At 46.1% G+C, this 26,123-nt stretch overlaps 2 protein-coding genes across 3 annotated transcripts in view; both read right to left on the bottom strand.

The window, feature by feature from the left end:
• LOC102277629 (N-acetyllactosaminide beta-1,6-N-acetylglucosaminyl-transferase) overlaps positions 1-13,102 on the bottom strand; it is a 57,620-nt gene extending 44,518 nt beyond the window's left edge. Inside the window, exon 1 of one of the 2 annotated variants that reach the window (XM_070360759.1) lies at positions 11,653-13,102. In XM_070360759.1, the coding sequence (XP_070216860.1) occupies positions 11,653-12,577 (925 nt within the window). In that variant the 5' untranslated portion in view covers positions 12,578-13,102. The remainder of the gene's footprint in view (positions 1-11,652) is intronic. The other variant, XM_005905505.3, reaches the window with a different exon arrangement.
• An 875-nt stretch (positions 13,103-13,977) lies between these two features.
• Positions 13,978-20,958, bottom strand: LOC102277917 (N-acetyllactosaminide beta-1,6-N-acetylglucosaminyl-transferase). The gene is made up of 2 exons (XM_070361435.1): positions 20,040-20,958; positions 13,978-14,177 (listed from the first exon to the last, which is right to left on the bottom strand). The coding sequence occupies exons 1-2, from the start codon at positions 20,956-20,958 to the stop codon at positions 13,978-13,980; spliced, it is 1,119 nt and encodes a 372-aa protein (XP_070217536.1).
• Positions 20,959-26,123: the final 5,165 nt, after the last annotated feature.

Raw genomic sequence — 26,123 nt, 5'->3', positions numbered from 1 at the left:
TTCCCAGCATCAAGGTCATTTCCAATGAGTTGGCTCTTTGCATCAAGTGGCCAGAGTATTGAAGCCTCAGCAGCAGTCCTTCCAATCAATATTCAAAAGGCCAACAAGCACATGAAAAGGTGTTCAAGATCATTGCTCATTAGGGAAATGCAAATGAAACCAAAGGAGATACCACTTCACATCTACTAGAATGGGTAAAATAAAAAGGCAATAATGAGTGTGGGTGAGTATGTGAAGAAATTGGAACCCTCATACCTTGCTGGTGGAAATGCAAAATGGTATACCTGCTTTGGAAACCAGCTTGGCAATTCCTCAAAATGTTAAACATAGAGTTACCACATGGACTAGCAATTTGTAAATTTTTAGGGGCCCACTGTGTGGCATGCAAGATTTAGTTCCCCAACTGGGGATAGAACCTGTGCCCACTTTGGTGGAAGCGCAGAGTCTTAACCAATGGACCTCCAGGGAAGTCCTTGGACCTGTAATTTTACTTATAGAATCTACCCAGGAGAAATGAAAACATGTGCCTGTACAAAGACTTGCCTAGGAATGTTCATAGCAGCATTATTCATAATGGCCCCAAAGGCAATGGCACCCCACTCGAGTACTCTTGCCTGGTAAATCCCATGGGCGGAGGAGCCTGGTAAGCTGCAGTCCATGGGGTCGCTAACAGTCGGACATGACTGAGCAACTTCACTTTTCACTTTTCACTTTCATGCATTGGAGAAGGAAATGGCAACCCACTCCAGTGTTCTCGCCTGGAGAATCCTGGGGACAGAGGAGCCTGGTGGGCTGCCGTCTATGGGGTCGCACAGAGTCAGACACGACTGAAGCGACTTAGCAGCAGCAGCAGCAGCAACAACTCGAAAGCTTATCGACAGATGAATGAGTAAACGCAACGTGATCTACCCCCGTAACAGAATAGAAGCCATCTATATAAAGAAGAGAAGTACTGATTCATGCTACAACCTGGATAATCCTCAAAATCATTCCATTAATGGAAGGAGACGGACATGAAAAAGCGTATCCGTGGTTTGACTTAAAAATACCCAGCAAAGGCAAATCTATTCAGACAGAAAACAAAGGATTGTAAATGCGCGTGAAGTTTCTTCTGCAGGTGATAAAAAAAATTCTAAATTCAGCTGGGGTCATGGTGGTGCGCTTGTACATATACGAAAAACCATTGAATTGTGTACTGGAAACAGGTGAGTTTTACAGTATACAAATTATTATATTTCTGAATAACACACCTCAATTCTGTGGTGTGTAAATTGTCCTTCAATAAAGCTGTAAACTCAGAGGAAGAAGGGCAGTTTGCCCAGCACCTGACACTGAAAATATTCATATGTGAGTTTGCTGGCCTTCTTTTGTAGTGACTAACCTGGGTGGACTGTAAGCTGTTGGTGATTTTGACAGCAGAAGACTACCTGGTTGGCATGAAAGCAATACTTTGGCAGGAAAAACATGGGGTGCAAGAGGATGGTCACACCCCAGGTCTCAGGCGAGTCCCTGGAGAGGGCTGCCATGTGAGGGTCCCTGGTTCCTCACAGAAAGGACTTCAAGAGCCAGCCAGAGTGAAAGAACAAATTTACTGAGGGAAATACACATTCCATAGATAAAGTATGGACCATCTCAGAAGGCAAGAGGCCCCAGGGAACAGAGTTGTTAGTTTTTACGGGCTGGGTAATTTCATAGGCGAAATGCCAGGCTGGATGAATCATAAACTGGAATCAAGATTGCAGGGAGAAATATCAATAAACTTAGGTATGCCGATGACACCACCCTAATGGCAGAAAGCGAGGAGGAACTAAAGAACCTCTTGATGAAGGTGAAAGAGGAGAGTGAAAACGCTGGCTTAAAACTCAACATTTAAAAAACAAAAATCATGGTATCCAGTCCCATCACTTCATGGCAGTTAGATGGAGAAAAAAATGGAAACAGTGACAGACTTCATTTTCTTGGGCTCCAAAATCACTGCAGACAGTGACTGCAGCCTGAAATTAAAAGATACTTGCTCCCTGGATGAAAAGCTATGACAAACCTAGACAGCAAATTAAAAACCAGACACCACTTTGCCAACAAATGTCCATATAGTCAAAACTATGGTTTTTCCAGTAGTCATGTACAGATGTGAGAGTTGGACCATAAAGAAGGTTGAGTGCTGAAGAATTGATGCCTTTGAACTGTGGTGCTGGAGAAGAGTCTTGAGAGTTTCTTGCACAGCAAAAATATCAAATCAGTCAATCTTAAAGGAAATCAACTCTGAATATTCACTGGAAGGATTGATGCTGAAGTTGAAGCTCCAATACTGTGGCCTGATGAGAAGAGCCGACTCATTGGAAAAGACCCTCATGTTGGGAAAGATTGAAGGCAGGAGGAGAAGGGGATGACAGAGGATGAGATGGTTGGATGGTATCACTGACTCAATGGACATGAGTTTGAGAAAGCTCTGGGAGTTGGTGACAGATAGGGAAGCCTGGTGTGCTGCCATCCAGGGAGTCTCAGAGTTGGACAGGACTTAGCAACTGAAAACACCAACAAATTTGGGGAAGGGGCAGAGATTTCCAGGAACTGGTCACAATAAACTCTGAAAGAGATGGGAATACCAGACCACCTGACCTGCCTCTTGAGAAATCTGTATGCAGGTCAGGAAGCAACAGTTAGAACTGGACATGGAACAACAGACTGGTTCCAAATAGGAAAAGGAGTACATCAAGGCTGTACATTGTCACCCTGTTTATTTAACTTATGTGCGGAGTACATCATGCGAAATGCTGGACTGGATGAAGCAAAGCTGGAATCAAGATTGCTGGGAGAAATATCAATAACCTCAGATATGACACCACCCTTATGGCAGAAAGTGAAGAGGAACTAAAGAGCCTCTTGATGAAAGTGAAAGAGGAGAGTGAAAAAGTTGGCTTAAAGCTCAACATTCAGAAAACTAAGATCATGGCATCCGGTCCCACCACTTCATGGCAAATAGATGGGGAAACAGTGGAAACAGTGCCAGGCTTTATTTTTCTGGGCTCCAAAATCACTGCAGATGGTGATTGCAGCCATGAAATTAAGACACTTACTCCTTGGAAGGAAAGTTATGACCAACCTAGACAGCATATTAAAAAGCAGAGACATAACTTCGTCAGCAAAGGTCCGTCTAGTCAAGGCTATGGTTTTTCCAGTAGTCATGTATGGATGTGAGAGTTGGACTATAAAGAAAGCTGAGCGCCAAAGAATTGATGCTTTTGAACTGTGGTGTTGGAGAAGACTCTTGAGAGTCCCTTGGACTGCGAGGATCCAACCAGTCCATCCTAAAGGAGATCAGTCCTGGGTATTCATTGGAAGGACTGATGTTGAAGCTGAAACTACAATACTTTGGCCACCTGATGCGAAGAGCTGGCTCTCTGGAAAAGACGCTGATACTGGGAAAGATTGAGGGCAGGAGGAGAAGGGGACGACAGAAGATGAGATGGTTGGATGGCATCACCGACTCAGTGGACATGGGTGTGGGTGCACTCTGGGAGTCGGTGATGGACAGGGAGGCCTGGCGTGCTGCGGTTCATGGGGTCGCAAAGAGTCGGACACGACTGAGCGACTGAGCTGAACTGAACACTTTTATGGTTGACCTTGGAACTGTCATGGTGCCTGTAGGTGTGTCATTTAGCTAATGTATTACAAGGAAGCTCAAGGTCCAGTGGAAATCAAACCTTCCACCTTCTTGGGCCTAACCACGTTGGGGTTCTAGCCAGTTTATGTTCTGTTCTCAACAGCTCCTTCATTCTTTTAAAGGTTGTGCCCTGCCCCCGTCCTGCCTGTTTTAATGCCACATTTATTTTATAGTAGCACCATAGGTGAATCATATTCAGTTTGACACTCAGCAGTGTGTGGTGGAGGCTCAAAAAGACAGAAATGTCCCTCTAACCCTCTAGGACTCTTCACTCTGTCTCCACAGATACTGGAACAACAATAAACCCTTAAGAAGATAAGGATACCAGCAGGAGAAAAAGAGGCCAGAGGACAAACTCTACCCGAGGGTGGTGGGTGCTCAGTACACAGAGCTCAGTACAGCTCTCAAAGATAATTAGAATTTCTTCAGGCAAAGAGAGGCCTCAGGGGAAAAGCTGACCGAGAGGAAAGAGGTCGGCTTGGGGCTTAGCAAGTCTACAAGGAATTCAAGTGGTAGCAAAGTAAAGCACCTACCTACATTTTCTGGATAGTTTTAATCAGAGCCTCTCAGGGTTGGTACAACTGGCAAATTCCCCTAACGGTTGATTTCGATTTTCTAAGACTTGAACTAAAACAGCTTCCATCACTGCCATGACGCACAGGCTGATGCGAGGTGAGCTCGGTCTCAGGTAACTGCTGACTCCCACAGACCCACTGCACTCAAGTTTGCTGGTGGATTTGGCCTAGGTGCTAAGGATGTCTGCCCTTTGGAAAAGGGGGTGGAGCCAGAGGCAGGATGTAAAAGCTGAATTAGACTGAAAATAGCAGACTGAACTTTCTGCCAAACGGAAGGAGAATTTCCATCACTTGGAGAAAAGATGACATTGAAGAGAAGGGGAAGACTACACTATCGTCTCCCACTCAGTGGCTCCTCACTCAACATTCTGCTGGAGCCCAACAGGAGGAAGTTAGGCCAGAAGTCCAAGGGCTGGTGTCAGTCATCCAGTTCAGTCCTGCACCTTTTGGGGTGCAGGAGGTAAGGGTGGGGCAGGGAGGTGGGGTTGAGGGGGGACCAGTGAGATGCTGTGGGGGTCACCCTAGGACAGCAGTCAAGTGGGTGGGTGGGGGTGGCGGCTTCTGTGGGAGGGCCGGGGAGCAGAGAAACTTTCCTGAGGAAGTAAGTGACCTTTCAACACGAACTGAGGCTATTTCAACTAGATCGGGCGAACATTCCAGAATGAGCGACAAAAGAGCATTTCAGAACGAAGGGGCAGTGTGAGCAAGGGCCTGGAGACTGTCTGTCTTCCGACCGAGCTAGGATGACAGAAACTTGGCAGCGTCAGAGGCCCTGGACTCGGCTTGGAATGCCACTTCCTAATAAGAGGAAAGAAAGCAGCCACTTCAGACCCCACTCATGTGACCCTGCTAATAAAAGCAACAGCTGAGTGGTGACCTCTGTGGGCTGCATGTCCGATTTCTAGTAAAAAAAAATCCCTGTGCCTTCAAAAACACTTTTTTTTTTGGTCACACACAGAAGTTTTAGAATTTTAACACTAAAACTTCAAAAAGCAGCATCTAAGAAGTTCTTTTTTGTTCTCCCTCTCTTGGAAGAGTTAATAAGCTCCTACAACATCCCAGGTACAATTTGTGTGCAATCTAATCCTTCCTACAGTCTGACAAGGTGATGTTTTGATGACAAATCAGAGAAATTAGACATTTTGCCCCAAATGACACAGATTGTAGGTGGCAAAGCCAGGACTGTCTGCTTTTAAATCCCGCCAACAAATTGGGAGCCACCACTGACTCTACAGGCTTCCCAGGGAGCTCAGTTGGTAAAGAATCTGCCTGCAATGCAGGAGACCCCAGTTGGGTTCCTGAGTAGGGAAGATCCTCTGGAGAAGGGATAGGCTACCCACTCCAGTATTCTTGGGCTTCTTTTGTGGCTCAGCTGGTAAAGAATCTGCCTGCAATGTGGGAGACCTGGGTTCAAAGAAATCCACCTGCAATGTGGGAGACCTGAGTTCAATCCGTGGATTAGGAAGATCCCCTGGAGAAGGGAAAGGCTACCCACTCCAGTATAGCAGAGTTAATTATATTAAGTATGACATACGCTGCAATCCTTATTTATCTTGTAACTGGAAGTTTGTACCTTTTGACTGTCTTCATCCAATATCCCCTCCCTCTGGTAACCATAAATTTGATCTCTTTTCCTTTGAGTTTGTTTTTGATGGATTCTTGACCTGTGCTAGTCCCTGTCACACAACACAGTGATTTGCTATTAATACGTATACATTTCGGAATAATCTCCACAATGGGCTATTGCCATCTGTCACCACCCGAAGACATTACAATATTAATGGCTTTGTTCCCCACCCTGTAGCTCTGTACCTTTCCTACCTGTGACTCATTTGTCTTGCAACTGGAAGTTGGTACCTCTTTTTCTCTTTTAAAATATTTATTTATATTTTTAGGCTATGCTGGGTCTTAGTATCGCCATGCAAACTCTTCCTTGTGGCACATGGGATCTAGTCCCCTGGCCAGGGATCTAACCTGGGCCTCTAGCATTGAGAGCGTGGAATCTTGGCCACTGGACCACATGGGAAGTCCCAGTTTGTACTTTTCAGTATCCTTCACCTATTTCTCCCTCCAACCCCCTTGCCTCTGCCAACCATTTGTTTGTTCTTTGTATCGACGACTCCCTTTCTGGTTTTTTGTTTTGTTTTTTAGATTCCACATATAAGTGAAATCCTCTGGTACTTTTCTCTCTGCCTGACTCTTTTCATCCAGCGTGGTACTCTCCAGGTCTACCCATGGTATTACAAATGACAAGATTTCATTCTTCTTTATTGCTGAGTGTGTGTGTGTGTGTGTAAACCACATCTTCTTTATCCATTCATCTATTGATGGGCACTTAGCTTGGTTCCATATCTTGGCTATAATAAATAATGCAGGAATAAAGATGGGGTATATATTAATGCATGTTTTTGAGTTAGTGTTTTTGTTTTCTTTGGATAAATACCCAGTGGTGGGATTGCTGGATTGTATGGTAGTTCTATTTTTTATTTATTTTTTTTTTGAGGAAAGATGGTATTTCCTTGAAAAATAACTCGCATGTATCCCAACTTGCTGATTTCTTTTCCTATGACAAAAGTCTATATTTCAACAGATATGAAAAAAGAGGTTGTTCAAGCTATTAATAAAACTTATCCCCCAACCGTCCTTCCCCAGCAAGTCTGCCCATACACCCAGTGATCCTGGAAGCTTTGTAAGCATAATGTGTTTGAGAAGCATAAATTCCCTCTGGAGATAGCAAGATCCCAGCCAAATCCCTGGGGGGGCCGCGAAGCTGTGAGTTCCCAGAAGCAGCTTTATTTAGACTGATTCTTCCTGCTTCTCTCAAGGTTTCAGCACTTGGCACCTCAGCACAGCATCTGTACATATAAAGAGACTAAAGCAACTAGCCAGCCTCCAATAAAGATGGAGTCAGGCCAGTGTGGACTTTACAGCAGAAACTCAACAAGCCTCCCCTTTCAAGGGCACAGGGCCACATACACAGCAGAAAATACCAGCAGGGCGGGTCCGTCGGCTGGTTCTCCAAGGGAAAAATGAAAAGCGAATAAAATCTGTCTTCCAAGCCCACAATTTCCAATTTTCTTCTTTTCTCTATACCTTCCCCTTTTGATTTCTTGTTGTTCTTTTTTCCTCCCATCTCCAATGAAACCTGCTCTCAGCTTTTTCTTTTTCTATGAGATTTTTTTCAGAATGAGAAAAGACTCTTTTCATTCATTAATATTAATTTGAAATAAGCTCCCACTGAATCAAATGAGAAATATTCCTTTGTTGCAAGTGAGGCCGAAACCGTTGGTCAGTTTCAAAATCTTTAAGTCCCAAGAGCATGTGATGAATAAAACTAACCCACCAAAAGTTCCTGCTCAGGGCAGAACCATGCCGACGGGAGGAGCACATGATCTATAACTTGGAAGCAAACAGGAGGTGGTGAACTGGCACCTCTGGCCCATAAAAGGATCTCTGTCCTAACTGGAAATCAGCCATGGCTGAGGCCAACAGGGAACTGAAAGGCTGCCACCTTGGTGTGACCTGGGTTAAGGAATGGAAGGCGCAGGACAGAGTTGGGAGAGAAGTGGGGTAAAGACGGAGGAAGGTCAGGAACGCTCATTTCACAACAGCTGGTGACGTCCATTGGACAGCATCGTTTAAGGCATCTGTGAACACTCTTTCTGGAGCACATCTGTCCTTGTGGGCCCCTTCGCCTGAGCGGGCTGTGCAGGAACCCTCACTTCTGAGAGGTTTCCGGAGGACCAGCTGCTGCTGAATGGCCTTACTGCATATTAGGACCACGGCTTGCCTTGTGTTTGAAACCATGTGACCCTGCCCTGCTGGCCCCACCTGACCTGAATGGTTGGGGGCCTCAGTGAAAGGCAGCGCCTCTACAGAGGGGTTCCTGCTGCCCAGGAAGTGGCCGGGATTCGAACAGGGATGCTCACTATGCGGTGACTTCAGGACCCACACAGCGAGACTCTCTGAGAACAAACATCTGAAGGAGACAGAGAGGAATTGCCATCAACAGAGCGGCCCAGAATCTGGCTGGAGACACAAGGGGAAGGTGCTGAAAGTAGAACCTGCTGGGCTCACGAGCAAGAAGAAGCCCTGAAGCAGAGGTAAGACTCTTAGGTAAGGACAGAGAACCAGAGATGAAGATGCTGACGCTTCTCCGAGTCACTAGGACGGCCCCGCTGCTGTCTGACTGTTCTTCCCTGAGCGGGGAGGACACCCGGCTGCCTGCTCTGCGCATCCCAGGAGCCACCAGCCATGGGCACCTTTGGTATTTGAGTTATATTGGGTTCAATAAAATACATGATTCAAAGTCACTTGACCTACTCATTTTTGTTTCTATAATGCAGCCGTGAAAGATGGAAAGTTACGTATGTGGCTCACACTGTACTTCTCTCAGATGGTGTGCTACATCCCCCGGAGAAGGCAATGGCACCCCACTCCAGTACTCTTGCCTGGAAAATCCCATAGACTGAGGAGCCTGGTGGGCTGCAGTCCATGGGGTCGCTAAATCGGACACGACTGAGCGACTTCACTTTCATTTTTCACTTTCATGCATCGGAGAAGGAAATGGCAACCCACTCCAGTGTTCTTGCCTGGAGAATCCCAGGGATGGGGGAGCCTGGTGGGCTGCCATCTATGGGGTCACACAGAGTCGGACACGACTGAAGCGACTTAGCAGCAGCTACATCCCCACAAGGCCATTTCATCCAGGAGATTTTTTTTCTGTCCTATTGCTTCTTCTTCTAATTTTTTTAACTTTTTGGCCACACCACTTGGCATGTGGGATCTTAGTTCCGCAACCAGGGATTGAGCCTGTGTCCACCCCCGCCATGGAAGCTCAAATTCTTAACCACGAGACCACAAGGGAAGTCTCTGTCCTATTACTTGAGAATCCTAACACACCCACCATCACTGCAGTTAATTAGAACAATCTTAAAATGTCCAAAACAAACAGCCAACAAACTCATAATCAGCAAAGAAGGACCCTTGAAACAGAAATGACCCAGATGTTCACATAGCAGGAGGAACCATTAAACAGACAGCCACTTAAGTTTCTAGTTCCCTCACCTCCTCACGACCAAGCCCTACTCTCAGGCCTGCCTCAGGTCTTGTAAGAGTTGGCTGGCCCAGTGAAGGCCTCTAACAAGGATCCTCTGGACACGTAACACAGAAGCAATTCTAAAGGCTCCTTCCTTGAAACGTTTTGAAAGGCATGGAGCTGTCCATTTGTTTTCCATTGTCTCGCTGACCTGTAACTGCTGGTCTTTACCAGAGATGTAACAATCTAGTTCCAATAGATAAATCATGCTGAGGACGAAGCATTTCTGTTCAATAAATTGATTAGAATCATTAGTTAGACTCATGGGCTCCAGAGTGAAAGAGACTCACAGGTCATCTGTCCAACACTTGATAAATGAGTTTCCTTGACACCATTTCTCCAGCCTCGGCTTCCAAACATCCCTTGGGTTTGTTCACTATTCTAATCCCAGATCCATGGAAACGGTCTACATGGTATTTGGTCCAAGCAACACATAAGAGAGAAGTGGGGCTTTTCCTCCCCTTATTCTGGGTACTACAGCTCCACGTGGACAGCTGAATGGTCCTGACTCCTCCAGTTCAGTTTCTTATTAAAATTTTATTATTTTGGGCCACATCATGACTTAGTTGGGTCTTAGTTGTGGCTCACAGGCTTAGTTGCCCCAAGGCATGTGGGATCTTAGTTCTCTAACCAGGAATTGAACCAGATCTGCATTGGGAGGTGGATTCTTAACCACTGGACCTCCAGGGAAGTTCCTTCATTTCACCTTCTTGAGCCCTGATTTCTTTTTTGACTGTGATCTCTGCCAAAAGAGGTCATTTAATTTTTTTCTTAATTAAAAAAAAATTATTCCAATATAGTTGATTTACAGTGTTGTGCTAGTTTCAAGTATACAGCAAAGTGATATATACATCTATAGGGTTGCAAAGAACCGGATACAAGTGAAGCAACTGACCACGCACGCACATATATGTATGCAACCCTATGGACTGTAGCCCGCCAGGCTCCTCTGTCCATGGGATTCTCCAGGCAAGAATACTGGAGTGGGTTGCCCAGCCCTCCTCCAGGGGATCTTCTCAACCCAGGAACTCAACTTGTGTCTCCTGTACTACAGGCAGATTCTTTACTGCTGAGCCACCGGGAAAGCTTTTTCAGATCATTTTCCAATATAAATTATTACAAGACATTGCCCCGTGCTATACACTAGGTCCTTGTCTTGATTTCTTTTATCATTACAACATTACTCATTCCCGCTCTGGGAAAACCATTGATTTAAAAAGCATTCTAAGTCTAACAAGCTTTGTGTACTAACATCAAAAATAAGCATCCACAGTGGTTCACAGCCTTGACTGTTCCTGAGAATTTCCTGGAGGCTGAACAAATACTGAAGTTCACATCCACCCAGGAAATCAGGAAATGTATTTTTACAAGCTCCAGGAGCCTTTAATATGTATCTAGGGCTGAACCACTAATCTCAAGAAGCCATGACCCTAATCCTTATGTTGATTCAAGTTAGTTTTCCTTTGAATTAGGAATCTGAATTTTTATTTCCAATTGAACTAGCAGAACTGAAATTAGTTCACTGTAAACAATTGGAGATTATTTAAGGCATTTAGAACTTGGACCAAGGAAAGGTGAAGTTGATTTAGGAACAACCGAACAACTAATTTGGGAAATCACCTTAAAAGAACATCAGGCTTAGGCGACCTGGTACAATTGGTGCATTTGCCTGCTAGCTGGGTAATTTGAACACATCATGCAACCATGCTGAATCTTCTTTGTCTATAAAATAAAGACGTTGGTCTAGGAATCTTTGGGCTTCCTAGGTGGCACAGCGGTAAGGAATCCGCCTGCCAAAGCAGCAGATACAGGGGACGTGGGTTTGATCCTTGGGTAGGGAAGATCCCTTGGAGAAGGAAATGGCAACCCACTGCCTGGGAAATCTCATGGACAGAGGAGCCTGGGGGGGCTACAGTCCATGGGGTGGGTTGCAGAAGAGTCAGACACTAGTCACTGAACAACAACAACACAAAATGAAGATGAATTACACCTCCCACTCTGTGAGCAGAGCTGCTATAAAGATATTTTAATGAACATTTGAAACAGTGAATGTGTGCTAAGTCACTTCAGTTGAGTCTTAGCTTCCCTATGGACTGCAGCCCACCAGGATCCTCTGTCCACAGGAGTCTCCAGGCAGGAATACTGGAGTGGCTTGCCAAGCCCTCCTCCAGGGGATCTTCCTGACCCAGGGATCAAACTCACGTGAAGAAAGATCTTTATGAAGGTGTTAATTTTTAAAAACTTATTTTTTAGTGGTTTATTCAGTATTGGCCATGAGATGTTAATTCATAACAAAAGTTAAGAGATATACATACCAGGAATCCTATTGAGTGTGACCCAGAAATGTTCGTCAGGACTGTACGTGTCCGTGGACCAGGACATTAAGTCAAGCGCCAGCGGGTCGTGAAGGACGAAGTTTGCGAATTCCCTTGTGAGGGCCACATAGGCAGTGCCAAAGTAAACGGTCATGTTGTGAGGAGGCAGTGTTTTCAATTTTGTGGTTTTAATCACGTAGGAATTTTTTTGGTTTAATAGCTCGTGATGGACATACTTAGTCCGCCCAACTGCGTGAGCTGGAGGCAGCACCCCGGGGGTGATGTTTTTCCCTTTAAATCCCTTCAGATACTGAACGATCTCCCTGTTGGTTTTCAGGGGGAAATCTTGCCCACAGGTGTTGAGGATGTATTTCCACGGAACCTCTGAGGCCACAAGATCTTTCATGCAGTTCAGGTCAGCCTGGAGCCTGGAAATCCCACCGTAGACCACGGGCTCCATCTTGGAAGCCAGAAAAGCGTTTGGGAAGCAGCTCAGTAACTGCTTCACCGAGCCTTTAAATGTATCTGTTGCCTTTTTGTCCACGTGAACACAGTAGACATTTTGGGGCATGTAAATAGCCCTGAAGAGTCTCTCAAAAGTGCCGAAGTCTTTGTGGATGGTCATCACATAAGCCAAGGGGAAGCCAGCCTCTTCTTCAGAGAGTGTTTCTGTTATGTAGTGACTCTGAGCCACGTACTCATGACAGGTGGTTTCACTGAAGGTACTCTTCAATGCATTCTTTTTAGGGCAAAAACTCTTCCCCTTAAAAATCTGGTGACAGACTTCTGATAATAGTGAAGCATTGGATAAGGAAGCTTGAAGGAAATTTTTATTCTCCCCTAACTTGTTGTTGCAAACAAACACAAAAATCAGGGCCGTGACCAGAGACACACAGAAGAGACAATGCTTCCAAAAGCCCATCATTCAAACCCAGGAAATGAGTAGAATGTCTCTTGGGACATCTGGTCAGAGGGTAGACAGACTTAACTTACATTTTCTCCGAAATCCATAACCATCCTCTAGGTGGACGCAGCTCTGACCGGCCGCTCCGTGACCTTCCAGCTGATCCTGCTTGTCCTTTTTCTGTCTTCCTTTCCTCTGCATTCCCCACGGTGCTGCTTTTCCACCTTTCTCCAACACGTTTCTGAAGGAACTCTTAGCGATTTGCTTTGCTCTGTCTCCTCCCCCGTCTCATCTTGCCTGTTTATACACACACAAAAACAAGTTGCCCCAGGGAGGTTCTGACTCCAGCGTGTCCACCCTTCCCTACAGGAAAATCAGTGAGGGGTGAAGGGACCTTTCTGCAAGTCACCGCTCTCAGACTTTAACCCGGGCCTCTTCTCTCAGCCAGAAGGTTGGCAACTGTGTCAGCTCCCAGACTTCCTGTTAATCATTTGCATTCAACTGACTGAGTTTGTTTGCTTAAACAGCACTGCCAAGTTACAAGCATCGGTCCCGAGCATGTGAACACTGCCTGGAGAGATAATCTGTCAATAAATATTTAGTACTTAAAAATTAATCACCTCACCTTGTCTTTTTCCACACACGCCCCCCTCTCCATATTGGCTGGCTATGCCATAAAGCATGGCGTATGACTGGCTGTCGAGCCATTCTTTCCAGCACTTAATTTTCTCTGCTATGAGGTAAGGTCTTTAAAAAGGCACATTAGCAAGCGAACCTCACCACCTGACTTACTACACTAAGATGAATAAAAACTAATCAAAAAAAAAACAAAAAACAGGGACTTCCCAGTGGTACAGTGGTTAAGAATCTGTCACGCAACACAGGGGACATGGGTTCTATGCCTGGTCTCAAGTGTTGCACCTAAGACCTGATGCAGGCAAATGAATAAATATTTTTTTGAAAAATACATTTACATAAAAAAATACCTCTAAAAGCCTAGCAGCCCATTATAACCCCCAAATTGCATAGGGCCTAAAGCTGAAGTTAGTGAATATCAAGTTTATCTCATCTAAGCCCGGGTGGCTCAGTGGTAAAGAATTTGCCTGCCAATGCAGGAGACACAGGAGACATGGATTTGATCTCTTGGTTGGGAAGATCCCCTGAAGGAGGAAATGGTAACCTGCTTCATATTCTTGCCTGAAGAATCCCATGGACAGAGAAGACTGTTGGGCTAGAGTCCATGGGGTCACAAAAGAGTCAGACACGACTTAGTGACTAAACAACCACAGAACCGAAGGAGAGAAGTTCTCAGATTCCATATACGTATAAACCTTCCCGAAGGAGTTCCCTTATCTGCAAAACATGAGAATAATTTTATCACCTTCATAAGTCAATCGTGGGAGTACAATGAGAAAAACGTATCAAGGGTTCACGGCCGCCCCCAACCATGAGTGGGGCTGAGACTGGAGCCAGCTGGACCCCAGGCTGGGCAGCAGGAGCTTGTCTCCAGTTGGTGCTTCATGGCAGAGATAAAGACAGGAGCAGAGAGGAGCTGAAATCTGCTTGAGTGAGAAGATGATGACCACAGTCTTCATCCTGGAGGTCAAGGAGATCTCCCTGACTGCACATGTGCAGAAAGGCCCCTCAGGGGTCAAAAATGGAGGCATTTACGTCTAATTATGCTTTCGAAACGAGTTGAATAGTTTGTATAACTTTTTCTCCTCATACATGCAGATGATGACATGAACTCTCCCTTTGTTTGTTTTGGCTTTCCTCATTCTTGGCACAGTTCCATTTCTCCAGAGAGTTTATGCTAAAAGCATCTCTAATGACTTGCCTGTTCTACCCTGAATTTACAACTCCCCGAGTTTGCTATTATTGTTGTTGTTATTTTAATATTGTTTATTCATTTGGCTGCCAAGTCTTCGCTGCATCATGCGGGATCTTCTGTTGCAGCTCTTGGGCTTACCTAACTGCTCCGTGGCAAGTGGGATCTTAGATCCCTGGCCAGGGATTGAACCTGTGTCCCCTGCCTTGCAAGGTGGATTCTTAGCCTGTGGACCACCAGTCTTTGAAGTCCCTACAACTCCCTGAGTTTAAAGTTACAAGGGGAAGAACGTTTGCAAATTGGCACTTGGCTGCAGTGGAATCCTAACCCCAAATCCTTAAAATCAGAAGGATTTTGACAATGCTAGACATTATTAATGTCAATCTTTTTTTTTGCACTACCCCAGTGCTTTCTGATGTTTACTCTCCTGGTGGTTACATGGCAGATGCTGGTTTTCCTGAGGCCCTTTTGCACGACACCACTCACCATTCTTCCGAATTCTGGGCAGGATGCTCTTGCCATTTACACAAGATTGTAGAAGGGATGGTAATAAGTGACGAAAAAGAACGGCAATCCTTTTCCTCAGTTTGAACATCAGGTCAAAAACTATCTTTTAATTAATTAATTTTTGGCTGTACTGGGTCTTCGCTGCTGTGCACAGGCTTTCTCTAGTTGCGGCGGGCAGGGGCTACATTTCATTGCAGGGCACGGGCTTTTCATCTCCTGACTTCTCTTGTTGCAGAGCACACGCTTAGGTGGGTGGGCTTCGGTAGTTGCACAGCGTGGGCTCAATAGCTGTGGCGCATGGGTTTAGTCACCTTGGCACGTGGAATCTTCCCAGACCGGGGATTGAACCCGTGTCCCCCGCATGGGCAGGCAGAACTCAACCAGGAAAATCCCAGGAAGGAAATGGCAACCAGGCAAATCCCAGGTCAAAACTGATACCCCAATTCTAAGTTGGAGGCACCGACTGAGTAGGTTAGAATTCTGGAGAAGTCGTCGGCCAGGGCAGACTTGTGGCTCAGTTACTCAATAAATGGCTGGGTGAGAGTCCCTTGGACTGCAAGGAGGTCCAACCAGTCCATCCTAAAGGAGATCAGCCCTGGGTGTTCAGTGGAAGGACTGATGCTAAAGCTGAAACTCCAATATTTTGGCCACCTCATGCGAAGAGTTGATTCATTGGAAAAGACCCTGATGCTGGGAGGGATTGGGGGCAGGAGGAGAAGGAGACGACAGAGGATGAGATGGCTGGATGGCATCACAGACTCAATGGACATGAGTTTGAGTGAGCTCCAAGAGTTGGTGATGGACAGGGAGGCCTGGCGTGCTGCGATTCATGGGGTTGCAAAGAGTCAGACACGACTGAGCGACTGAACTGAACTGAACTGTATGATGAAGTCCTAGAATTCAACCCATACTTGCTTATTTCTACACAACGTTCACTCTTACAAATTCCCACTCCAGTCATAAACTCATTTTCATCCTAAGAAAACTGCACTGAAAGTTTAATCTCCACAGTTGACTATAGAAAGGAAACAGAGAGAAGAGCCCTGTTTGTACAGCTGCGGTTACTCCACACACCAGAACCCAAAGCACTTTTCACACATTCCTTTCATTTTGACAGCACCTCTGTGCCCAAGTGAGAAACCAGGGATACCGAGTGGAAACTTTGTCCGAGTCCACAGAGGTCACAGAGAAAGAGCAACCTGGGTTAAAATGGTTTTAACGTCACATTTTGTTTTTCTTTTCCAGCTCTGTCTCTGGCCAGACTGTCTTCTCTGTCTGTCTTCTTTCTCTTTTCTCTCCCTCCTCTTTCTCTCTTTGTCTATACGTTTACTATACTAAACTCTGTACTCTGCTTTACCTTCATCTCTGTGGGGGTTTGGTTTTTTTATTAGCCACAGGAAATAGTCTGAAGCACCAGGACTTAAAATAGCCCCGCATGTGGTTGAGAAAGAGTGGTGAGAAACAGCCTGGATTGTAGGCAGGAAGGTCTCCAGTTGAGTCAAAGCCACTCTTGACAGCCCAGCGCATCTGAGAAAGCCATTTGATCTCACACTGCCCTGCTTCCTCCAGAGTAAATTTGAGAAAACAACCCCTGCTCTCACTCAGGGACCTCTAAGGCTGGCTTCCTCTCAAGCAAATCACCCATGCCTCTGAGTCTGGGTTTTTCCGACATCAACATCCGGGTACAGCTGGAAGATTCCAGAAGTAACGTACAGAAAGCATCCAGCCAGAGAGTGGCCAGAGACGTCAGAGCAAATTTCAGACTTTCAGGGAAAGCCATTGGGAAGAAAAGAGTGAGAGGAGGAGGTGGGGAAGGTTGCAGTTTTTTGACACAAAATCCCTGGAAATAGAATAGCAGGGAAATGTAAGAAAAAGCTGGCTCTTTTCTTTTTCTCTTTGGCCGCACCAGGCAGGGTGCAGGATCTTCCCTGACCCAGGGATGGAACCCACATCCCCTGCAATGGAAGCTTGGAGTCTTAACCACTGGGCCGCCAGGAAAGCCCAAAGCTGGTTCTTGTCAAAACAGTCCATTACATATCATTGGTATAATGCAAAGCTGAGGCCAAGAGCTGACAGATGAAGAGCAGCTCAGGGTTGCGTGCTAAGTTGCTCAGTCGAGTCCAGCTCTTTGCAGCCCTATGAGCCCGCTGTAGCCCACCAGGCTCCTCTGTCCATGGGATTTCTGAGCAAGAATAATGGGGTGGGTTGCCATTTCATTCTCCAGGGGATCTTCCCTACCCAGGGATTGAACCCACATCTCTTACATCTCCTGCATTGGCAGGTGGGCTCTTTACCACTAGTGCCACCTGGGAAGTATCTGGTAATAACCTACAACGGAAGAGAATCTGAAAAAAGAATATATATAAGTGAATCACTTTGCCATGTACCAGAAATTAAAAGAACATGTAAATCAACTATACTTCAGTTTTAAAAAAAGAGGTGATGTTTCCAGAAAACCTCTTCCCTCAGTAGTTTTCTAGCAAATAGACCCCTTTCTATCTCTCTCCATTCCCGGGAGGATAAAGTTGCCTGGGAGCACCCTAGTGCGAATCTTCTCCTTCTCTTATGATGGAGGCCGTTATTGGAGTTTACGTTGGTATTTAAACGCAGAATAACAAAAGCTGGAATGTGGAAGCTTAACGTTCTGTTTGCCTCAGTCCCAGTCCCAAAGGCCTGTCCTTCAGAGTCGCAAAGACTGAGACTTAAAATAAGCTGGAGTCTTGGAGTCTCATGTTACTGTTATCCAACGCCGGCTTACCCTCCCCTACAGAGTCCTGGAAGCTTTGAATCTAACACTTCCAACTTCAGAAATGTTGTAAGATGTTGCCGTGGGGGAGATAACTGTCCTTGATAAAACTGCATCTCCCACTAGGACACTCAAAATAGGGCCCATGCCAATGTAGGAGACTCGGGTTCCATCCCTGGGTCAGGAAGATCCCCTGAAGAAGGAAATGGCAACCTGCTCCAGTATTCTTGCCTAGGAAATCCTTTGGACAGGGAAGCTTGGCAGGCTTGGCAGTCCATGGGGTTACAAAGAGTCAAGACATGACTGAGCAACTAAACCAAAACTTTCCTGAGACTACCGTCCAATTTACCCATGCAGAAGTTTGCTTTTCCTAGAGAAAGAACTTCTGAATTTTCTTCACAGATTCTTTTTTTTTAAATATTTATTTTAAATTTTATTTTATTTATTTGGTTTCATTAGGTCTTAGCTGCGGCCTGTGGGATCTAGTTCCCAGATCAGGGTTGGCACCCAGACCCCTAAAACTCCAGGAAGTGTGGGGTCTTAGCCACTAGAGCACCAGGGAGTCCTCTTTCCAGATTCTTTGTGCTTAAAGTTCACCCTCAAATTTAGTCCCAGGCAGGAAAGCCTATAGCCCCAGATCTGGAGTGACCTTTAACAGAGTTGGGTCTGAGTTCATTCCGGAAGCAGAAATGCTGACATCTGACAAAGCTGTATGTGAAAAGGTGTGACTTAGTTTTGACACTTCCCAGCATTAATTGCAATAGCACTTTCCATAGTGAAAAAACTGGAAACACACGCTCAACAGCTGAGGAATTGTTAAGCAAATTCTAGTACATCCATACCATGAAAAAGAATGCAATTACCCAGTGTATATGCACGGCAATTATTTCTCAATTTGTGTGATGTATAATGTTTGCTTTTTAAAATTTTCTTAGTTTTTACATACCGACTTTTCTTTATTTCTCAGATTTTCTACAATAGGATTGTATTCTATAATAAGAAAAAAATTTTTTTTTAATTATTATTTATTTATTTGGCTGCATTGGGTCTTAGTCGCAGTGTACTGGCTCAGTAGTTGCGGGGCGTGCACTTAGTCGCCCCTTGGCACGTGGGATCTGAGTTCCCCAATCAGGAATTGAACCTGCATCCCCTGCTTTGGAAAGAAGATTCCCAACCACTGGCCCACCAAGGAAGTCCGAAGAAAAGAATTATTTTAATATTCTGCTCATCAGTAACTAGTACAGGGTTTTCAGATTCTACACAAAGGGTGAGTTCTTGACTCCTGCAAGCCTAGAGCACAGAGCACAGAGGATGGCAGGTTTCCATTCACCAAAGTGAGGCCGCCACATGGCCAGGCCCAAGTGTGGTCTACGGTTCATTTGTCTGACAGTCCAGAATTCTGGAAAGTTCTGGTCAGTTAAAAAAATTTGATTTGGAAAAGCTGAATTATTTCACATTGTTCTTATAGAAATGTTGTTGACATTTTTCAGACCTCAAACTTTTCCAGCTTGAGCAATTCAAATTCGCGTAAAATGAAACCATGATGAATAACCCACATGGCAAATAACTGGAAGAATCCGCCTGCAATGCAGGAGACCCTGTTTCAGTTCCTGGGTCGGGAAGATCTGCTGGAGAAGGGACAGGCTACCACTCCAGTATTCTTGGGCTTCCCTTGTGGCTCAGCTGGTAAAGAATCTGCCTGCAATGTGGGAGACCTGGGTTTGATCCCTGGGTTGGGAAGATCCCCTGGAGTAGGGAAAGGCTACCCACTCCAGTATTCTGGCCTGGAGAACTCCATGGACCATTCAGCCCGGGGGATTGCAAAGAGTCGGACGTGATTGAGAGATTTTCACAGAAAACATACTATAACTGATTAAAAAAAACCAGTTTCACTTGTCATATCAAAGACTTAATGACCATGTCAAAATTTGATAGGCAGGCACCTTCTCTAAGCAAACAGTATATTTATTGATATGTAAGATGATTAACTTCTGTTATATGAATTCCATTGCACCAGACACACGAAAATTTACAGGGTGTCCATAAAGCTGGAAACACAGGTGAATATGCATGTGTGCATAGTCACTTCAGTTGTGTCCAGCTCTTTGCGACCCTATGGACTGTAGCCCACCAGGCTCCTCTGTCCATGGGATTTTCCAGGCAAGAATATTGGAGTGGATTCTCATACCCTCCTCCAGGGGATCTTCCTGACCCAGGGATCGAACCTGCGTCTCCTGCATTGCAGGCGAGAATTCTTTACCGTGGAGCCACCAGGGAAGCCCAAAGGTGAGTATACGTAATACAATTAAGGACAGTTTCAAAGTGTAAAATACTTGCACACATACACACGCACATACACGCACAATGCTTCCAGACTTTATGTAGAATCAAGTCCCACATACCTGGAATCCTGTTCAGTGTCACCCAGAAATGCTCATCAGGAGAGTACGTGTCCCTCGACCACTCAAGTAAGTCAAGAGCCCTCTGGTCTCGGAGAACAAAATTAACAAATTCTCTTGTAAGCGCTACGTAGGTGGAACCGAAGTAAATGGTGAGATTATGGGGAGGAGGCGTTTTTCTTATCCAAGTCCACAGCATAAAGGAAAACAAACTGTATCTCTGCTCCAAGTGCCTATATTTAGTCCTTCTGATAATGTGAGGAGGAGGCAGCACCCCGGGGGTGATGTTTTTCCCTTTAAATCCTTTGAGATGCTGGATGATCTCCCGGTTGGTTTTCAGGGGGAAATCTTGCCCGCAAGTGTTGATGGTGTATTTCCACGGGACCTCCGAGTCTATGAGGTCTTGCAGGCAGTTCAGGTCAGCCTGGAGCCTGGAAATTCCTGCGTAGACCACAGACTCCATCTTGGAAGCCAGGAAGGCATTTGGGAAGCAGCTCAGTAATTGCTCCACTGCATCTTTAAATTCAGCTCTCGCTTTCTCATCCACATGAACACAGTAGACATTCTGAGGCATGTAGACAGCCCTGAAGAGCCTCTGGAATGTATCCAAGTCTTTGTGGATGACCATGACATATGCCAGAGGGAACTCAGCTTCTTCTTTGGACAGAGGTTTCGTTATGTAGTGATTCTGGGTCAGGTATTGTTGGCAAGTTATGTCTTTCAGTGGCGTCATTGGTATATTTCCACCCAAGATTTTCTTTCCTGCTTCAATCATGTCACAGGCCTCTGCAAGCACCGAAGAGTTTGCAATTTTCCCCACTAGCAGATGTTTCGGCAGGTTGAAATTGTTGATATACAGGAACGAAAGAGTTATAGAAATGGCCATAAATCCCACAACAAACTTGAACATCTTCAGCGTCATGCTTCCCACCACCTCTCCTGTGCTCGTCACTCTGTATCGTTACAAAGTCAGCCGCAGCTTCATCCTCTGACTGTTGGAGAATCAACTCCTTCTTCTTATTTTGAGCAAGAAGATAAATACTGCCTCTCACTTAAGGGTCAAGGGGTCAACCCCAAGCTTGACGTTCTTCTTTTACAACGAAGGGACTGAGTGGATCCAAGAACATGAGGCACTGGGGCCAGTGGAGCAAGAACTGCGTGGTGGTGTTGCCTTGGTCCAGCTCAACCTCAAGTTAAGACTCTGTCACGGCTGCCAACTCAGGGTGTTCTGGGAGGGCAGGGAGGAGGAAGTTGAATGTGGGTCCTTCTTACAGCCCTTTTACCCCCGCCAGAGGGACACCTCATCACCGTGACTGATGTCATCTTTAAGCTCAGGGGACAGCTTATGTCTTCGGTTTGGGGACCATCTCACTTTTCATGAGTCACTTTTCATGAGCCGGGGTCACCACCCGCACTTACTGATACTAATCTTGATGGCACCCAGAATTTCTCAACAGGAGTGTATCCCTCTACCTAAAGATAAAAATCAAGAATTCATTGAAATGCAGGATTGGATGGAATCGTGCAGATCATTCAGACCAGCTCACTCAAGTTGCAAATGCAGTGCCTTGAAAATGAACCGTCATTGATGTTTTATCACACTTTTTTTTTTTTGGCTGTAGTGAGTGGCATGTGGAATCTTCGTTCCCTGGCCAAGGATCGAACCCCGGGCCCCCTACGGTGGAAGCATGTAGTCTTAACCACTGGACTGCTAGGGAAGTCCCTCTATCACACGCTTGACTCCACTTTCTCACTGATGGTCTGGGAGGTGAGCATGGGCATTATACCCACAGGAGACTGAAGCACACTTGCCTGACTCTAGCAAGGTTTCGACTCTAGCAGAGTGGAGAACATTCTACCTGGAACGTTCTCTTCCCACACGTTCCTTGATGAGACCCTCCTGTCCACCAGGGCCTTGGGTGGCACCTTCCCTGCCCCCCACGTTCAGGTTAGGAGCCCTTCCCGCTCCACTAGGGCCCGGCGCCCCACTCTCGTCTGTTTGCCCCGCCACCAGCCCATGGAAGGTGACTTCTGTCTACTGGTCACAGTGTTTTTGGCACCTAGTTGATAGTAGACATGCATCATAAAATTAAGTCTGGTCGCTCTTCTTCCCTCTACACCAGGGGTGGGCAAAGCTACAATGGGCATCCTGGCGGGGTGGGGGGCAATCCACCTGTCATTTTTTTTTTTTTTTGGCCGCATAGCATGTGGAATCTTAGGTCCCCGACCAGGAATCGAACCCGTGCCACCCACATTGAAAGGGCAGAAGGGCAGAGTCTTCATTTTTGAAAGCACAGAGTCTTAACCACTGGACTGCCAGAGAAGTCCCTGCCATATGTTTTTGTACAGTTTGTGTGCATTTTAAAAAATATCCTTTACCGCTATATCTTGATTTACTGATTTTGGACACTGTATACTGACTTTCTTCCATGGTAGGTGAGAACTCAGTTCTTCCACGCCGTGCACGCATGCTAAGCCGCTTTAGTCGTGTTCAACTCTTTGGGATCCTGGGGACTGTAGCCCACCAGGCTCCTCTGTCCAAGGGATTCTCCAGGCAAGAATCCTGGAGTGGGCTGCCATGCCCTCCACTGTGTGCAGTTTTGAATGGCTGAAAGAAAATTGGAAGAAAGAAAAAACATTTCATGGCACGTGAGATTCAAATTTCAGTGTCCATGAATACAAGGCCATCGGACCATAGCCATTTGTTTACAGACTGTAAACACAGAGAATCCACTAAATGGATTGTTCTGTTGGTCTTTTCTGCACACAGTCACTTGGAGAGTCTCACCTGAGACTCGAGTGCACTGGAAATTCAGAGAACGACACTTTGCCTGACTCCAGCGTGACTCTAACTTTGGCAAAATGTGGTGCTGCCACTCAGAGGCTGTGTGGCACATTGCTCGGCCTGGTGGACTATCTCTTGCTTGACAGGAGGGAGAATTCTTGCCATTACAGCGTTTTATTCCCCACTAGACTGGGGGCAACTCAGAAGGAAGAACCTGTCTTTGAAGACATTAGAAGTGCTCAACGTGGTATTTGAGCATTGCTGAAAAAACCTGCCAGATCTCAAAATCCCAACCCCACCACAGTCTCCACAAGGACATTTACAAATGTCTCAGGAGGAAGCGAATTGTTTTGCTGATATATAGCAAATTGTTTTGCTATGCTGTTTTATAACTTCCATACATCTCATTAAGTCACTGGGGGACTTCCCTGGCAGTCTAGTTGTTGCTTCCACTGCAGGGGGCTCAGGTTCAAGCCCTACTCAGGGAACTAAGATCCTACATGTTGGGTCTGGGGCCAAAAAAAAAGTCATTGAAAACGAAGACATCTAACAGAGGTTTTGAAAAAATGGGACAAGAGACAAATTAGATCAGGTGGAAGAAAAAAGCAAGCAAGGTCTGGAACCCAGGGTACTCTTGGTAATTCTTTGGAATGTTCTGGCAGCAACTGCTAAGGAGCCTGGAGAGCATATGAAGGCAGTGAGATGCATCGCTTCTATTATTCATTGCAGAATTAGATATGTCTTAAGAATAAAAAATTTCCCAATGTCCTAGGCACACACATCAAAAATCAAGTCTTTTTATTTTAGTGCTTCTCTTGTAATTTAGAGTTTTCCCTGGTGGTTCAGATGGTAAAGAATCCACCTGCAATCCAGGAGACCCAAGTTCAATCCCTGGGTCGGGAAGATTTTCTGGAGAAGGAATGTGAGTCCCAGTCTAGTCGGTGAGGGTCTTAGGAATCACGTGGTGGTCAGGGTTAGAAACCCACCCAAAGAAGTTCCGTTGTATGAGATGACTTGTCTGAGGCCCCCCCACTGATGGCAGCCTGGGTTGGAATTCAAGTCCTATCCAACTGGCCCCAGAGCTGGACTTCTTTGCAGGCATGGAGCCCCCGTCCTGTCTCCATATCCAGCTCATCTGTTTCAGAACAGAATCAAGAAGGCAGAGCACTGGGCTTCCCTGGTGGTCCAGTGGATAAGAGTCTGCCTGCCGATGCAGGGGACACCAGTTCGATCCCTGGTCCAGGAAAGTTCCACAGGCCATGGAGCGACTAAGCCCGGGCACTCTGCTATAGCTACTGAGCCTGTGCTTCAGAGCCCATGTTCCACAGCAAGAGAAGCCCCTGCAATGAGAAGCCGAGCACCACACATCTAGGGAGTAGCTTCCACTCTACATCCAGAGAAACCCCAAGCGCAGCCGAAAGTAACTTAATAAATACATAAAATTATCATTTTAAAAAAGGAAGGCAGAGCATCATCTTGTTAGACTTCAGCTGGGAACGTTCAAGTCTGGTGACTCAGGCTTTTTTTTTTTTTTTTGTAGCTCTGCACATGTGGGCCAAGGACCACAAATACTGATTTGGGGATTACAAATTTTAGAAAGTAGACAAATGTGCAAATTTAGAACCGGTGAATAATGAGGGGTACACTCAGAGGTGTAGGGGGTGCAGCCTGACTTTCAGACCATCTCAGCATGGCTACTGGGGCATCTGGTCCTGCAGCCACATCGGCAGCACGAGCCCCGAGTCACTAAGGTGCCAGCTGGCTTAAGTTTAACACTCTGTTAGGGGAGCTTAAACATTGACAGCTTTAACCTCCCGCTAAGTGGAAAACTGACCCCAGGTCCTCTGTGTCCATAAAGAGAATAAGCGTCAGTGTTCTTTCATGAATTGCGGCATCCACTGATCCTCTGATGTGATAACATTCTAGAGCATTTGGGACAAGGTGCACGCGTGCACACACGATTCTGTTACAGGGTTGCTTTCCTGGTAAGAAGAGCAGAGTTCTGGTTCTTGCACTTACTGTGTAAACTTGAGCAAGACTGGGAATCAGAGGAGCCTAGCTGAGAGAGAGAGAGAGACAAATAGACACACACACAGGCATGCATGCACTTTATAGGTTTGTGTGTGTGTGGGCTCAGTCGTATCCGACTCTTTGCTACCCCATGGCCGTAGGCCACCAGGCTCCTCTGTCCATAGGATTTCCCAGGCAAGAAACTGGAGCAGGTTGCCGTTTGCTCCTCCAGGGGATCTTCCTGACCCAGGGATCAAACCCGTGTCTCCTGCGTCTCCTGCATCGCAGGCGGACTCTACCACTGAGTCACCTAGGAGTTACTTCTTGGCAAACTCCTTCCTTCATCTTCCCTTCCTGGGTTAACCTGCTCCCTAGGCATTAGTGGTTCAGTCTCAGAATTTTCCAGAACCCCACATGTCTTCAGTAAAATCCCAGCCACCGAGACTAGCTATGCAGTAAAACAAACAAACAAAAACCCCATCATTCATCAACATGGAGATGAGCTGGTCTGGGGTAGCCGTGGAGCCACCGTCATGGTCTCAGTCTTAATGTAGAATGCGATCCAGATGAGCAATTATAATTAGCTAACTAAACAGATTTCCTATCGGTCTGGATCGATCATTAAGGCAGATGTTCTCATGAATCCAGGAGCATTCAGACCCTGGTCCCCTACCTTTGTGTGGATATAGATGGGACCTCTGACCGCTGGTTTCCGAGAGCCCCTAGAGTGCAGGGAGGGGTACTCCCCTGAAGCATGCATGTGCCTCCCTCTGCCCCCAGCATCCATTCTCCACAACCTACGACGGTCTCCTTATATCTCAAAAGCAGTTACAGGGCAGAATGCTTGGACAAGTTCAATCCTGCCCCAGTTCTAACCTTGCTTTGAGAAAAATGTGGTCATTTACATTTCTCCCCCTTAAAATTCCTGAGAAACTGTCTTCCACCCTCGAGTCTGGGCACCCCCATGAATCCTGGCTCACCCTCTCTCCTCGGATCAAAATGAGTAACTTGGGAAAGAATTGTCCCTAAGGGCACTTAAAGGCTCATTAGACCTATTCTCAGCTGTTTTTGATTCTGGAAGAATTTATTTTCCATATGTGTCAGGAGCCCTGCTGACATCTGTGATGACACAGGGGGCTGAGCCTGACTCTGAACTTGGGGCTTCTGCTACGCTTTCCCCCTCCACCCCGGGCAACTCCACTGAGCCTCCCATGGGCTGGAAAGCTTGGGAGTGGCCAAGCTGACCGCCGTGTGGAAAAACCGGGTCATCAGAGGACAGTGGCCATTCCGGC

This window comes from Bos mutus, chromosome 23 (genome assembly GCF_027580195.1).
Source record: "Bos mutus isolate GX-2022 chromosome 23, NWIPB_WYAK_1.1, whole genome shotgun sequence".
NCBI classification, from domain to species: domain Eukaryota; kingdom Metazoa; phylum Chordata; class Mammalia; order Artiodactyla; family Bovidae; genus Bos; species Bos mutus.
Note: the sequence above shows the minus strand (reverse complement) of the source record. Positions and strands in the feature narration are given on the sequence as shown.

Coding starts and splice junctions, on each gene's coding strand:
- LOC102277917 (XM_070361435.1), bottom strand. CDS start 20,958: ATGACGCTGAAGATGTTCAAGTTTGTTGTGGGATTTATGGCCATTTCT. Junction 14,178..20,039: donor GACACTGAACAGGATTCCAG/GTATGTGGGACT, acceptor GCACATGTGCAG/TCAGGGAGATCTCCTTGACC.